This window comes from Plasmodium malariae (genome assembly GCF_900090045.1).
Source record: "Plasmodium malariae genome assembly, chromosome: 14".
Lineage (NCBI taxonomy): Eukaryota > Apicomplexa > Aconoidasida > Haemosporida > Plasmodiidae > Plasmodium > Plasmodium malariae.
In genome coordinates this window covers 3,482,050-3,497,685 of record NC_041788.1, presented here as the reverse complement: position 1 = coordinate 3,497,685, position 15,636 = coordinate 3,482,050, and the positions used below count along the sequence as shown (strand labels likewise).

The 15,636-nt window shown below is 24.3% G+C and overlaps 4 protein-coding genes across 4 annotated transcripts; 2 read left to right on the top strand and 2 right to left on the bottom strand.

Moving 5' to 3' along the window:
* Positions 1-1,813: 1,813 nt before the first annotated feature.
* PmUG01_14085000 (conserved Plasmodium protein, unknown function) lies at positions 1,814-3,922 on the top strand (the record flags this gene model as incomplete). The annotated part of the gene is made up of 1 exon (XM_029008452.1): positions 1,814-3,922. The coding sequence occupies one exon, from the start codon at positions 1,814-1,816 to the stop codon at positions 3,920-3,922; it is 2,109 nt and encodes a 702-aa protein (XP_028864741.1).
* Positions 3,923-5,238: 1,316 nt separating this feature from the next.
* On the top strand, positions 5,239-7,297 carry PmUG01_14084900 (tryptophan--tRNA ligase, putative; the record flags this gene model as incomplete). The annotated part of the gene is made up of 3 exons (XM_029008451.1): positions 5,239-5,424; positions 5,517-7,100; positions 7,271-7,297. 3 exons carry the CDS (start codon positions 5,239-5,241, stop codon positions 7,295-7,297), a joined length of 1,797 nt encoding a protein of 598 aa, XP_028864740.1.
* Positions 7,298-8,630: 1,333 nt separating this feature from the next.
* PmUG01_14084800 (conserved Plasmodium protein, unknown function) lies at positions 8,631-10,373 on the bottom strand (the record flags this gene model as incomplete). Its single annotated transcript, XM_029008450.1, has 1 exon — positions 8,631-10,373. One exon carries the CDS (start codon positions 10,371-10,373, stop codon positions 8,631-8,633), a length of 1,743 nt encoding a protein of 580 aa, XP_028864739.1.
* Positions 10,374-12,484: 2,111 nt separating this feature from the next.
* DRS1 (ATP-dependent RNA helicase DRS1, putative) lies at positions 12,485-14,554 on the bottom strand (the record flags this gene model as incomplete). Its single annotated transcript, XM_029008449.1, has 1 exon — positions 12,485-14,554. The coding sequence occupies one exon, from the start codon at positions 14,552-14,554 to the stop codon at positions 12,485-12,487; it is 2,070 nt and encodes a 689-aa protein (XP_028864738.1).
* Positions 14,555-15,636: the final 1,082 nt, after the last annotated feature.

The following is a 15,636-nucleotide window of genomic DNA, read 5'->3' as shown; positions in this document are numbered from 1 at the left end:
CCTTCAAACCAATTAGTGAAATAAAAATGTAATTCTTGAAAATTTAACTAGAAATAAAGTTGTATGCATTTGCACGTCAAAAACAAAATTATATTTAACTTTTTAAAATTTCATCATATATGAATTAATACAATAATAAATATTTAAAAAATGAGACCAGTTTTAAATATTTTATTGGTATTAATTGTAGTTTCTTCTCCCCTGAGCACGATACCTTATATTCATAATATTATACATGGTTAATAATATACATAATTCCATGTATTTATTTACCGTAGGAAAAAATATATTAGTGAGGGATAAGTTTCCTCCTTATTGCATGCTCACATTTCAACTAATTTTCATCAAATAATCTATTTCATATTTATTTTCACAATGATATGCTTCCCTTTTATTACCATTTATATTTTCATATTTATTCAGTCGAAAAAACAATAATTATTATGTTAATTTTATTAATTGTACTTCTTGAAATTGTTACAATATGGTTTGATATTTCGTCTATTATTAAATAATGTGCAGTATCTTTTTCCATATATTTATGTGTTATACATATATATATATACATAATCATTTTCCCCTGTTTGCTCTTTAAGAAAGCGTAGCACTCGATTTAGTTCATGGTGTCTACACCCCAAATGCTGTAATACTTAAAACGTTTTTAATAGCCTTAATCCTTTTAAAATCAATATTATATACATATTTAAATGCTGCCATATTAGAATCCTTTGATCTATACTAAATAGTGAACTAATTTTTCCTTTTTTCTAAGTAATTAGGAAACACTGTTTAAGCTTTTTAAATGCTCTTATATTATAAAATTTTTCCTGTAACGTTTTTCTTTATTACGCGGTCAAACTCTTTTCCCCCCCCCCCCTTAAACATTCAAAAAATGAAAGGATATATAAAAATATAAATCTACTTAAAAATTCATTTTGTATTTTTCATTTTCATGGGATATCCTTTATATCTTATATATCTTAGCATTTTATCAGTGTGCATATATGTATAAGTATGTATGTAAGCATATATGTACATACGATATGTGTATGTATGTATGCATATATGTACATACGATATGTGTATGTATGTATTATACATATGCATATACAAGAATGTTTAAGTCTAATATATAATACAAAAAAAATTAATTATTTTTTTAACTGCATTATATTTTAATTTACCAATGAATAAAAAAAATAAAAAAGGATTGAAGTTAAACAATAGTAAATTATATTGGTCTTTCTTATGTTTTTATTTATTCCTGAATTTTTAAAATAAGTTTCTAATAGTACACAATCTTATTCACGCAGTACATTTTAGTTATCCTTTTTATGAAAGTATAAAAAATGTTTCCATTAAACATTTTCTTATCATGACATACACATAATATATAACAATTATAACACTTAAAAATGCTATATACAACTTACAAACGAATAAATAAATATGTAATTTTATATATAATACATAATTACATGCATCTTTATATCTTTAACATAATTGTTTAAAATATTTTATCTTTATTCCTGAAGTTCAACTGTTTAATTAAAAATATTTTTTTTCCTTTAAAAATTAATTAAATCATTCAAAATGAATAACTTTTGTGTGTACTAAAAAAAAATAATCAAATTTTATTTTACATGCACTCTTCATACAAAGTTAAACATGTGATTAACCATTTTTCATTATATTTATATTTTTTTTTTTTTTTTATAAATAATTTACCATTTTTCCTTGCTTTTATTTTTATAACTATTTATATATTTTAAAAAATATAAGAAAAAGAAAAAAGTAATATACTTTATATAGAATGAACGAAATATGTTTCGATAAAAATGAAAATAATTTGGTGAATAACAAATATAATCAACCTCAAACAAATGTTCATGATGAAAGTTTTACAATTAACGCAGAAAAATTACTTGACAAAGCAAACAAAAATGAAAATAAGGATGAAACAAAATATTCAAAAACACTTAATATGTTAAATGAAAGTAAGAAACATCAGTTAACAGAATATGAAAAGTCAGAAGAACATAACAACAAAAAAGTGCTCTGCAGTGAAGGCAAAAATTTTCCCAGTTATACATTTATTAACAGTTATATGAACAATTGTGATAAAAATGTTAGCAACGAAAATCCAGAAAGTGAGGTTAAAATTTTTTATTTTGAAGATACGATTGAAAGCAAGTATTTGCATGATGACAAGCCTTTAACAACGTTAGATAAACAAAAATGTGATACAGCAGTAGTACTAAAAAGTAACAATAATAGTTATAATAATGCCAGTAATGGTTATAATATTGCCAGTAATGGTTGTAATAATACCAGCAATATTTATAGTAATAATAATAATGGTGATGTTGTGGAAGGGGAGAAAAATTTAAAAAGTGAATTTTCGAAAAAAGAACAAGTCTCTTTTGATGATCAAATTAATAATTCCACCTTTTTAAAAAATCACCAATTTGAGGTAAATATTAATAATAACGAGAATATAACAAGTAAGGGTAAAAAAAAATATGGTTATGGTGACAAAATTGAAAAGATTTTAAGCAAAGAAAACTCCAAAAAAAGGAAAAATAAAACTAACATAAACTATGGAAAAATACATAATCAACAGGTAGAGAAAAAAAAGGGATACACAAATAATTGTGATTTTATTAATGAGAATTATTATGAAGAACATACAAAAAGTAGATCAAATAAAAAAAGTGATAATATTAACATAGATATTTTTTATTCTAGCAAGAGTGAAAAATCTTTAGATGAAAGTGGTGAAGAGGATAGCTCAGTTGACGGAAATGAAAAATTCTATGGAAATATGTATCCATCAGATATTCCAGTAGATTTTTATGAAAACCCTTTAAGCAACAAAAGTTCATTAAACGAGTTGGAATCAGCATACAGTATCTATACCAAAAATAATGCAAGTGAAGAAATTAACATTTTGAATAGCTACATTAAAAATATAGCGGAGAATGCGACCATGTCTTCTTCATCAGTTGACATTGATAATAAATTAGTTAATATTCTCTCTTTATCATTTTTAACCTTTATTGATCATGTAATATATGACTCTCATATATATGCTTTAAGAAATGAATTCAAAAAAAAGAGAGAAACGAATAATAATAATATAACGAACAATGGTAGTATAAACTCAAACGAATCTCCCAAAGGAGAAAGCTTAAACAATGTTACTATACAAGATAGTATAAAAATAAAAAATGAAATAATTGCTTCGAATATAGAAAATAATACTATTAATGAAAAGGTATTTAATAATAATAAAGTGGAAACGTTGCTGGAAAATACGAACATAGTTCATAATAACAACATACAAGTGAAAAATAAAGAAGATGGTAATTTTAATGAATTAAATAATTCTGAGGAAAAGGTTAGAAACAAAGGAACACAAATTATCTATGATCCTGATGTAATTAATCTATGTTTAAATAACATATATAACCAAGAAATGGTAAACAGAATTATGCTTAAAAAAAAAGAAAATGATACCAATTATAATAAGAATGATAAGAAGATCGATGAAGTGAAACCTAAAGGAAATGGCGCTTTTTCAAATGATGCAAATTCCATTACAACGAATAAAAATGTATTTAGTGATAATAAAGATATTAACGATGTGTGTAACCATGCAGATAATGCAACAAGGGGAAAGGAAAAAATTTCAAAGCCTGAAGATATTTATATAAACGAAAAAACAGATAATATAAAAGAAAAAAGTATAAATATAAACATAAATAAGGATGTGCTACAAACTAATATAAACTATGAACTACATCAAAGAAAAATTATGATCAATCAAATAAATGAAAAAATTAAAAAAAAGAGTAATAACAACAGGCAAAATTTTGTGAACGCCAAGAAATATTCTATGGATGATATATTTGATATATAGGATTTTTTTCATTTTCTTCTCTTTTTCCTTCCTTTTCTCTCCTTTTTTCTTCCCTTTTTTTTTCCTTTTATTTCTACCTTTTTTTTCCTTTTATTTCTCCTTTTCTTTCCTTTCATTTTCCTTTTTTTTCCTTTCATTTTCCTTTTTTTTTTTTGTTATTTTATGCCCTTTTGGAATATACCCAGTTTAATGAAATTTTTTCCTTTTTCACATTCAAAGGGAAGCCATTTATGATATTTGTTTTTTTTATATTGAATCTGTTGTATGAGTTATCATCATTACGTTTGTTCATACATAAATGAATAATTATATATATATATATATTTGTGAACCTAGGTTTCCGATCGTATGTTGGCATATCTACATACATTTACATTTAGATATATGCACTTTTTTTTTTTAAAGTCTGCATATATACAATTCATGATGACAGTGATAAAATTTGCCTCATTTTTTCGTGTTTATATGCTCCCTCAAAATATATAACACACATTGAGATTTTATTTTATTTCTTTCAATCGTTATATTACTTAACAGTTTTAATTAATTTAAATTTTGTGATATAAAAATTTTTTGAAGCTATTTATAAAGTCATACTTTATAACCGCCCATAGAATAAGTCTCCCAGTTAAAAACAGTGAAAAGTGAAAAGTTGTTTTTATTATATTTTATGTTATCTTAATTTTATCTAATAAAAACTGACAAATCCTTGATTAAACCATAAAATAAAAAAAAAAAAATACAATTCTATGCGGAGAAAAAATAATAATTAATCTTATCTAATTGTTATGTGAATAATCTGCACTTTTTTTTTTTTTTTTTAATTTGAGCTTTCACTTATTTTTTATAGTTATTTTTTGTTCATATGTCGCCATCACAATTTTTCAAGTTACTCTAAATATTTTTACCCATCACAAAAAATTACATTTATGTAGTTACACACATTAATTATATAAAAAAGTATATATATATTGAATAAAGTTGTAAGTTGCCCTTATACCGTATTTGTTTGATTAATATATGCATAATTTCTGCTGTACGAAAGAATTACGTATTTTTAATTTTATTTATTTTATATTATTTTTCTATGAAAGAATTAGTAGAGAAAAACGGAAGTAAAAAATAAAAAAAATGTCCTTTGAAAGATACAAAAGTATATAAAACAAACATGTAAGCATTCATTTGTACATTTTATTTCCCTCCCGTTCTTTGTTTTTTTGTTTTTTTTTCTCCCATTTTAACGCGCTTTCAAGAAAAAAAAAAAATGGATTTCCTTGCTCGTTCACCCATAATTTGGAGTATTCCTGATGAATATAATGAGAAAAGGGAAAAACCTAATTTTATCCTTCCTCTTGATTATTCAAATTAATTTTTGTAAAAATGTCACTGTAGGAAAAAAAAATGAAAGGATTGCTCTTTTTCTACATAAAATAGTTGATATTAAAAAAATTAAATTTAATTTTCGCTTAAAGGATAGCTGTACTTTTTTAACAGGCATCAAGGTAACTTATTATTAATATAACAAGAGCACATATGTAGTAATCATTTATGTATTTTTTCTTTTTTTTTTCCCCCCCCCCCAAAAATTTCTCAGCCTAGTGGGAGCATTCACTTGGGAAATTATATTGGTTGTTTACACCCTCTTATAAACGTAGAAGCAAAAAAAAAAAATACAAATTATGTAAGCAAAAATAAGGAAAATGTAGTAAAGTTAAAGAAAATAATATTAATTGCTGATCTACATTGTTTAACAGACATAAACAATATGTTTTTCTTGAAACAAAATGTTCTGGACTCTGTAAAAGTTATTATTTCTTTGATAATAGACATGTATATAAAGAAAAAAGAATATATAAATATTTATATAAATAATATAAAATTAGAAAAAATTTTAACTTATTTTAAGAGTGGTCTCATAGATGAAGCATATCTAAACAAGCTATTATGTTCCATTAATGTATACGAATCTTATTCCTTTTTGAATTATGAGAAACAGAAGGATGATTTCGATGTAGTAAATAATGCCCACAACATTATTCAGGGTAAATTATTTAATGATGAAAAAACAAAATTAAGTAAAAAAAGTCTTGAAGAAAAAAATATCAGTGGTAAATACGAAAGAACTGCCAAGAAGAATATTTTCCAAAAACATTATTTCTACATTTTTAAACAATCAGATATTCAAGCACATACATCTCTATATTATTTAATAAATTCTTTTACGTCAATTAATTTACTGAATGACCATATACATATAAAGAGTAGTGGAAAGAACAAATCATTTGCCTTGATTTCTTATCCAAATTTAATGTTAGCAGATATTTTGCTTTATGAACCTAAATATTTAATAGTAGGGTTAGATCAAAAAAAAAATGTAGAAATAATTAAAAAAATTTCCAAAAAAGTAAATACCTATTTTCCACATACTGTAATCCTACCAAATATTTTCTGCCCAAAATTTCACATAGAAGTAATGAACTTGGATGGTCAGAATAAAATGAGCAAAAATAAAGACCTCTCAGATAATGAAAATATAAATAAAATTATTTATCTATTTGATGAAAAGGATGTAATAGAAAAGAAAATTAAGAAAAGTAAAACAGATAATTACAACATTTTAACTTATGCAAAACCAAATACAAAGGAAATAAATAATCTCATTAATATTTTTCTTTTCTTCTACTATTATAAAGTTAAAAATGTTTGTGCACAAACGGAAAAAGAAAAAACCAACAAACGTTTTCAACTATTCGAAGATAATCTCTTTTTAAATGAAAGAGAGCACAGTCTAGAGAAAAATCATAAAACAAATTTTAAACCGGGCACACCTGAAAATGTTGAAAGTTCAAATGATAACATTAAATGTCTTAGTTACTTAAAAAAAAAAAAAGACATTTATACAATAAAAAACAGTTCAAGCAAAATAAATGAAGAAAAATTATTTTTTAAGCATAATAATGTAAATCCAAATATTAACCAAGAAACTATAAATAATATTTTATCCTTTTATAACAACAATTATTCTAATTTTAAATACGAATTATCTCAACTAATTTACGACCATTTTGTGGTGTCAAAACATTTTTATAATATCTTTTATTCTCATGATAATTTAGTGGATTATATCTTAAAAAGGGGGAAAAAATGTTTATCAAAGAGAGCATCCAAAACTTTTAAAGTAAACAATAATGCTAAAATAAAAAAGAAAAAATATAAAAATGAGAAACGTTATAGCAGTTTGCCAATGATAATTAATTTGCTGATTTTTTCCATTCCTTTGAATTATTCTCATATTTTTTCATTTTGTCATTTCACGTAAGTTATTTTATTAATTTTTTTTTTTTTTAGAAATTCAAAAGAAGGCTGAATATTTAATTTTTTGCATAAGTAGAAGAAACAAATAGGTATAAGCATACATACACATATAAATATGTACATATATATATATATGGACACTCGGGAATACAGACGTGATTGTTTTCTTGAAGTGAAAACATCTAATATTAAATGCATATAATATTTAGAATATGTTATCATATTTTCTATGTATGTCTCCCCGTGAAAACAGGAATTAATTTGTGCACTCTCTAGTTTCCCTTCAAATATAGAGTACTTCCATTTTTGGTTTAAATATAAACCACATATTAATGAAACATCCGCAATTATTTAAATGCAATACGCATTTTTTCCTTTTACTGTAGATTAAAATTTTAATTTTTTATGTAATTAACAGTTATTTATTTTTTTTTTTTAATTCATAAATTGGTTAATAATAAAAAAGTACTGAAAAATGAACAGGGAATATAAATAATGAATAAAATTTTGTATATATATAGAATTAGAGGAAAGTAACAAAATGTACCTAATAATAGTAACAAAATAAAATAACAATAATAATAATAATTACGTATTCAAATGTTGCTCCACCATATATACATAGTGTACATATAGTTAAATACAAATAATGAAGCCAATTTTGATAAATAAATAAATAAAAAAATATTGAAAAAATTATACAAAAACACCTCTCAATTTAGAATAACATAAAACATGGGAAAAACAAAAAAAGGAAAACAAAAATGAAAAAAAAAAAAATTAATTAAATGTAAAACTATCGATGTATAACAAAAAAAAAAAAAAAAGAAAATGCCCCTTTATATATTGCTCAATAAATTCAAAAATTCTAACAAAAAAAAAAAAAAAAAAAAATATATATATATATATATACATACATATAAATACTTTAACTTCAAATGACACTGTTCGTTCTATCTTTTATTCTAACATTTTAATATAATGTGCTCTACCCTGCAAATTGCAACTCTCGATGTCGAGTTATAAAGGTTATATTATCTTCAATGTAACTATAACTTTTTTTTTTTGCTTATACTCTAATTGAACTATTCATGAAAGGTCTAGTACCTATATCATCATTTTTTTTTTTTTTTTTTTGTTAACCTACTGGGAAAATAATATACTATGTCTTGTTATTTCTGCTAAAATATTTGTGTAGCGTGCATTTAAGTACACATATATCTACATACACAAATAAATAAGTACTGAATGAGAGACAAGAAAAGCACATATACATATATGCATGCATATTTCCCCAACTACCAGGAAACAAAAATTTCGGCGTTTGTATCTTTTCAAATGTTCATTTTATTTTTTCTTCTTTTCTTCTTTTTTTTTTTTTTTTTTGTTTGATTCATTGCAATCCCTCCCTCTCCTGCTGTAACGCATTTTGAAATTTTTTCAGGGATAGAATTGCACTATCACACTTACCGAAGCTTAAAAAATCTGTGCAACTTTTCACATATAGATTTAAATTCGCCTTATTTACTTTTTTTAATTTTTTCAAATTAGTATACCTCATATTACTTAAATATTTGTTTATGCAACAATTAATATCATATTTTTTATTAACATAGGTAATGTTATTACTATCGCTAGCTGACTTTATGTTAAAAGTTTTACCACCAAAGGGTTTTTTTATTCTTATAACTTCTTCATTAAAATATTGGGTACTCCTTGATTTCGTATTTATATTTTCATCTATATATTCTTTGTGATTTAAGTACAAATCGAAATTATCATTATCTTCGATTATCTCCTTTGTATCATTATTCAGGAAATTCCATTCATTTGTTTTATTCTTGCTTTGCGTATTATAATTGTAGTAACAAATTTTATTTTTCACTATGTCACTTTTTATACATTTATTAGCATAAGTTAATTTTTCCTTTCCTTCAACATTACCTGTTAACAAATTTAATACATTTTTCTTCTTATTTTCAAAACTATACAAATTAAGGTTGTCATTACATTCAACCCCATTTTCGGAACTATTAGAATCGTAACCGGATTTCAATATAATTGGGGTAATATCAAGAAAGTATTCATTTATATTAGAATTTACTGAAAAACTTCTCTTTATTTTTAATACATTTTTTTTTTCTTTACCTGAATATTTCTTCTCATTTGTTTTAAGTCTTATTTCATTTTGTGAACTGTTGTAATTAATTTTACCATCTGATACGTACCCCTTTTCAGAATTTATTTGCAACAAATTATTATTTGTACATTTGAATTTCTTTTTTCCTTTTATTATTTCTATGATTTTATTATTATTTCTATCATAATCACTATCGTTGCTTCTACTTTTAGCAGTGTAATTGTTTAACCCTTCAATGGTGCTATAAAATATATTATCCTCATCATCTTGATATTTTTTATTTACTTCTCCTAATTTATCTGTTTCATTTTCGCTATCACTATTAAACAAGCTACAATTTATAACATTTTTGTTTTGATTTGTTCCATTTTTACTACCCTCATTTATTTTATAATTTTTCCATTTTTCTTTACTTAAATTCTCCTTTTTAATTCTAATAATTAACTCTTTATTATTCAATATATTATCGTTTGTATTTTTTTTATCAATCGAATTACATACTCTTACATTTTCATCAATAGTATACTCTTTTTTTGTAGAATTTTTAGGTGTAAAATCTTCATCCGTATTATCATTAGCATTCACTTTTTTTCGGGAAAGCTTCTGATATTTTTGCTCATTCATTTCTAAATTTTCATATTCCTCTTTACTACTATGGACATCTTCATTTTTTGCATCCTTAATTATATGCTCATATACCACTTTGTTTTCATCAAATTCCTTTTTATTATTTGCTGTATCTTCCTTTTTCGTTTTTCTCACATGACTACTTTTTTTTTTGTTTTTATTCTCCCTTTCATTACCATTCTCCTCCTTTTGCTTCTCCATTTTCTTAAACATATTTTCGTAGTACTGTATTTTCTTCAACTCCCTCGCACTAAGCTGAGGGTTAAATGTATCTCCTTTTTTTTCATTGATTCCTGTTCCTGTTATCTTATCTTTTTTTTTCCTTTTTCCTTTGCTTTCATTTAATAGCTTGTTTCTTTCGCGCTTCATCTTTTTTTCCTTTTTTTGTAAAAAAAGGTTAAGGAAAAAATGCGATTCTACCTTTTCACTAAGTGTAGGTATATGCTATGTATATATGTGTACATATATATTTGAACATTGTACATACCTATATACAAACACTCATATTTTCTAAACACCTTTTCCTAGTTTTATATCCCTCCTCTGGCGTTCTCCTCATATACACCCTATACTCGTGTTATACGCCTTTCTTTATAATACTATACTTTACAGCTTCAAACGTAATGTATCTTTTCTTCTTTTTGTTCTTATAAACATTTCATTATGCTTCCCTTTTGCATTTTATATAACTGAAAAAGTTTTTTATATTTATGTAGTTGATATTCGTAGAAAGCATTTCACCGTAACATTGAGTAACTTTTTTTTTTTTAACTTTATTATTATAATTTTTTAAGAATTAAAACAAAAGTAAAATAATGAAGCTCAAAAAGCTTCATAAAATATCTTTATTTTTTAATATATATGTAAAATAAACGAGGGTATCATTTTTCACAGGCTTTTCTTTTTTTATTCCCATTATAATTTTATACATATATATATAATATGCTATTACATAAAAATGAAAAAAACATAAAACTTTATTTTAATGTTATATTTTCCCTATTTTTATTTGCTTTAAGTAACTATCATTTTTTTTTTTTTTTTTTTTTTTTATTGGCTCTTTCCTTTCTTTCATAAGGTGCTATATCTCCTTTTATTATAACCTATGTTATAAGAGATAATTCGATGTTATTCCATAAACCTAAATGGTATTTAATTAAAAATCTCAGTTGCAGAAACGAAATTTCATATATAACTTAGTACAAGGTATGTCATATAAAACAGCTAACGATCGAATAATTTTTTATGTAATTTATATGTTTTGAAAAAAGGAAAACTTCAGCTTTTCATATCAAAACATCAATATGACTAATAACCTGTTAATTGTACATATTTACTACTGTATGCACATATATATATATATATATTAGTTGAAACTTAGTTTTTTTTTAAAGTAGAAAGATAAAAATAAGTATGTTACTATAAAATATATACTTACTTAAGAAACTAAAAGGTCCTTTTTTTTCTTTTAATTTTCGAAGAATAAATTCTTTTCCTTTGAGAACTTCGAAAAAAAAAAAAAAAAAATTAAAACCAAAAGCCATAAAGGCAGATTATTATATATGGAACAGTAAATTATTAGTTCTAAAAAACATTTAAAATATAAAAGAGATACGAGCCAACTTTTAGGTTATAGGAAAAAAGCAATATCTGGTTTTAAGATTTATAGTAATATTATGTATATATACATATGAATATAAATAAATGTATTATGCCTTTTTTTCCACCTTACGGGATATATTACAACAGTTCAAAAAACATTGAACATCTAGAGATGCCCTTACAGTATTTGATTCACCAAAAATATAATAAAATAAATTTTAATAAATGAATTTGAACGTCATCCAGGGTAAAATGTATAAATAAAGAATAAAGTAGTACTATACATATTATCAAATTATTTTCCTTTTTCCTTTTTTATTTTTTTTTTGTGTTTTTTTTTTTTTTTTTGATATAAGCTGCTATAAATTTTAGCTCGAATTAACACCTACGTAAAAGATACAATAAGCTTACTTTACTATAACAATAAATACTTAAATTTTTACAAAAAAATACATAAAAGTAATTTAAGATTATATATTTATACATTTAGGGCACAAATAATAAAGCGTTAATAACATTTTTCATAAATATGAACATAACAAATGTGTAATAAATTATAACTCTAAGCATATATACTTACGTATGTAAATATATGTACATATGTATATGCACATAATCATATATTCACATGAGTAGAACCAATATATAGACCTTTCACAAATTAAGTCAAAATGCAATGTGATATTATACGAAAAAATAAAAAATCTTACGCAAACTTCCCCCTGTAGTAACGAAAACATATGCACAAACAAATAAACAAAAAATTAAGGGGTTTCCTAATATATATATATATATATATATATATATCTCCCTTTCTCTTCCTAAAAATATGTTTCTTTCCTAAATGTAACTCAAGTTTTATAGCATAACCACTATCCTTAATTTTTTTTTTTTTTCTTTCTTGGGGGTACATTAAAATTTTTATTATCTTTACTACTAGCACTACTACTACTTTTGCCCCTTCCTCTTTTAACTATTTTTGCATAATCTGAATTGCCCCTAGTTAACTTACTTTTATTATTCGTAAGAATGTTCAACTTTAGGTCTCTTATAATAGAACGATAACTATTTAGTTTCCTCTTTTCCTCCTGTTCTTCACTACTTTTATTACTTCTATTATTTTTACTATTATTTCTTCTTTTTCCTTTTTCTCGCACATTATTTGAACGTACACTTGTAGCAGCATTGTTGTCACTATTATTCAGTAAATTCTTTTCTTTGTTATTATTGGAATAATTACATAATGATAATGAATCACTTTTTGCGTTTAATTTTTTTAAATTAAACCTTTCTTTATTAGTTAAAAACCATTTTTTTGCAGGTCTATTCAATATCTCGTCCTGAAATTCTATAAAATTTTTTATTTTTTCAATTGCTTTTGTAGATTTTTCTAATTCTTTATCTGCTTTTTCTTGTTCTAATATTTCATTTAATTTTTCCTTATTCTTTTCAAGTAATTTGCCCCAACGTAAAATGTTATCATTGGAAATACTCCTCTTAAATATTTTTGAATTTTCGCTTTTCCTTAGTCCTTTTAATATCTTTTTAATATCCATTCTTTCATTATGTAAGTATAATGTACTGGCAGTTCCATCCTTGCCTAATCTTGCAGTTCTTCCAATTCTATGTATATACTTAACAACATTCGTTGGCAAGTTATAATTAATAACATAACGAATATGTTCAATGTCTAACCCTCTTGAAGCTAGATCGGTGCATAATAAAAAATCTACTTCCTCTTTTTTAAACTTTAAAATTGACTCAATTCTTTTTTTTTGATTCAGTGCCCCATGCAATTCGGCACATTTAAATTTAAGAAGCGTAAGTGTTAAAAACATTACATGAGTTTCCCATTTGGTCTTAAAAAAAATTATTGCATTTTTTTTATAAACATTACTACACAAATGTAATAACACGGCTTTCCTATATCTTTCCTCACGAATATCTACAAACTCTTGCTTTAACTTTTCTGAAATTTTAAAAGTTTTAAAGGCACTCTTAGAATTACGTTTGATAACAGGAGTACTAATGCTTCCCTCTATTTCTTCCTTACTACCACAACTTGCACTTATTCTCCTATTTTCACTTTGAATATATATCGGGTTTTTTGAAGAAAAATTAGCTAGCTCCTTAATATCCTTTGTTAAAGTTGCTGAAAAGAATAAAATTTGTTTCTTAAACTTACAAACATCTAATATCTTTAAGCATTCTTCCTTAAAACCTAGCTCTAGTAATTTGTCTGCTTCATCAAAAACTACAATTTCTAAAAAGTTAATAAAATCATTAGAAGAATTTAATAATAAATCTAAAATTCTACCTGGGGTACAAACAAAAATATCCTTCTTCTTTTTATATTCATATTCCTGTTGTTTAGTATCTATTCCTCCACAAAAAAGGGAATGGGTTATTAAAACATATTTTGTTAAACTTTTAATAACATCATAACACTGTAATGCTAGTTCTCTCGTTGGTAATAGAATTAACCCTTTAGTTATACTAATATTTTTTTTACTTCCTTTTCTCATTTTTACACTCGGACTATGTAATAGTCTTTCTAATATTGGTAAAACAAAAGCAAGTGTTTTTCCTGAACCAGTTTCTGAATTAGCTAGAATGCTTTTTCCTTCTAATGCTAATGGTATAACATCTTTTTGAATAAAAGTAGGGTTATTAAATTTTAGCTCATATAATGCTTTTAAGAACGGTCTTGAAATGTATAAATCGCTCCACAGTGTGTCCTTGTCAATTAAGCCGCTGCTTTGTGCGTTTGTACCTCCTTCGTCGATGTCCTCAATTTTATTCTTGTCCTTTCTCTTGATATCCCCTTTTTTGTTCTTGTTACTCTCACCGTTGTTGTCAACTTGGCCATTTTTTGAAATTCCTTCTTCGCATTTTATTATATTTTCCCCATCTGCCTCTTCATTTCCCTGCGCTTTTCCTTTTTTCATTCTTTTAAATTTTTTTTTGCTTTATTTCCTCTACGTTTTTCGATTACACTAGCTAATATCCTCTATTTTTAACCGTGTCGATCTTGCGTTACATGTATCTAGCAAGTAATATATACATACATATATATGTATCTATGCAAAAATATATATATGTACATGTATATTATTCTTTCTCATTTTCCTATTTTTTTCTAACCTTTTTCTTTAATTATTCGGAAATACAGAAAAGATATATTAAAAATATTAGCACCTTAATTTAGGATATTCACTTTAGTTGTTTTTCTTTTTATATATTTTGTATTTGTATAATCGTTTCTCCTTTAACCTTCTTTTTCATCTATCTCTGATCTTAATTAATTTATATTTGTTTCATTAAATAATAACTTCAGTTCGTATTCGTTTTATGATTATTCTTTTATTTTTTGGTTTCGTGTATTACGCTTTGGGGGATAGGGGTTCCAGTTAATATACACTTGTCCTCAAAAATGAAAAAAATAACAAAATAATGGATAATTATGTACCATACATACATATTTATATTTATTTATTTATTTATGCATACGTACATATTTATATATAGCGCAGCTGTACTATTAACTTTTATTTTTGTATTGTGTTGATTGTTGAATTTGAAGGTTTTTTTTTTTTTTTTTTTTTTTTTTTGTTCAATGTAGTATTTTTCGTACACTGGTACGAAATAAAGAATATTTGTTGTTCCAAAGTACGATTATCATCACCTTATAAATATAAATCTTTTTTCCCTATTTTTATGAACCTTTTTAAACTAATTAATTCAAAAATGGGACGTTTTTATGTTTTTTCTATTCTGTTATAATCGTTAGTTCTGCTCCATATTATACGAATTTGTTTTTCTATATATACTTTGCACTCAATAGAACAATTTCTTCAATTAAGTTAAAAAAAGAATAGAAGATTAAGTGGCCAAAAATTTTATGCATCTATAATATATTAGTAAATCTGATACATATTATATTTTGTATAATATTATGCGTATTATTTTTTATACGTTGTTCTGATAATGCTTTTTATATTCAGTAATATATTTTTTTTTTTTGAGTAGC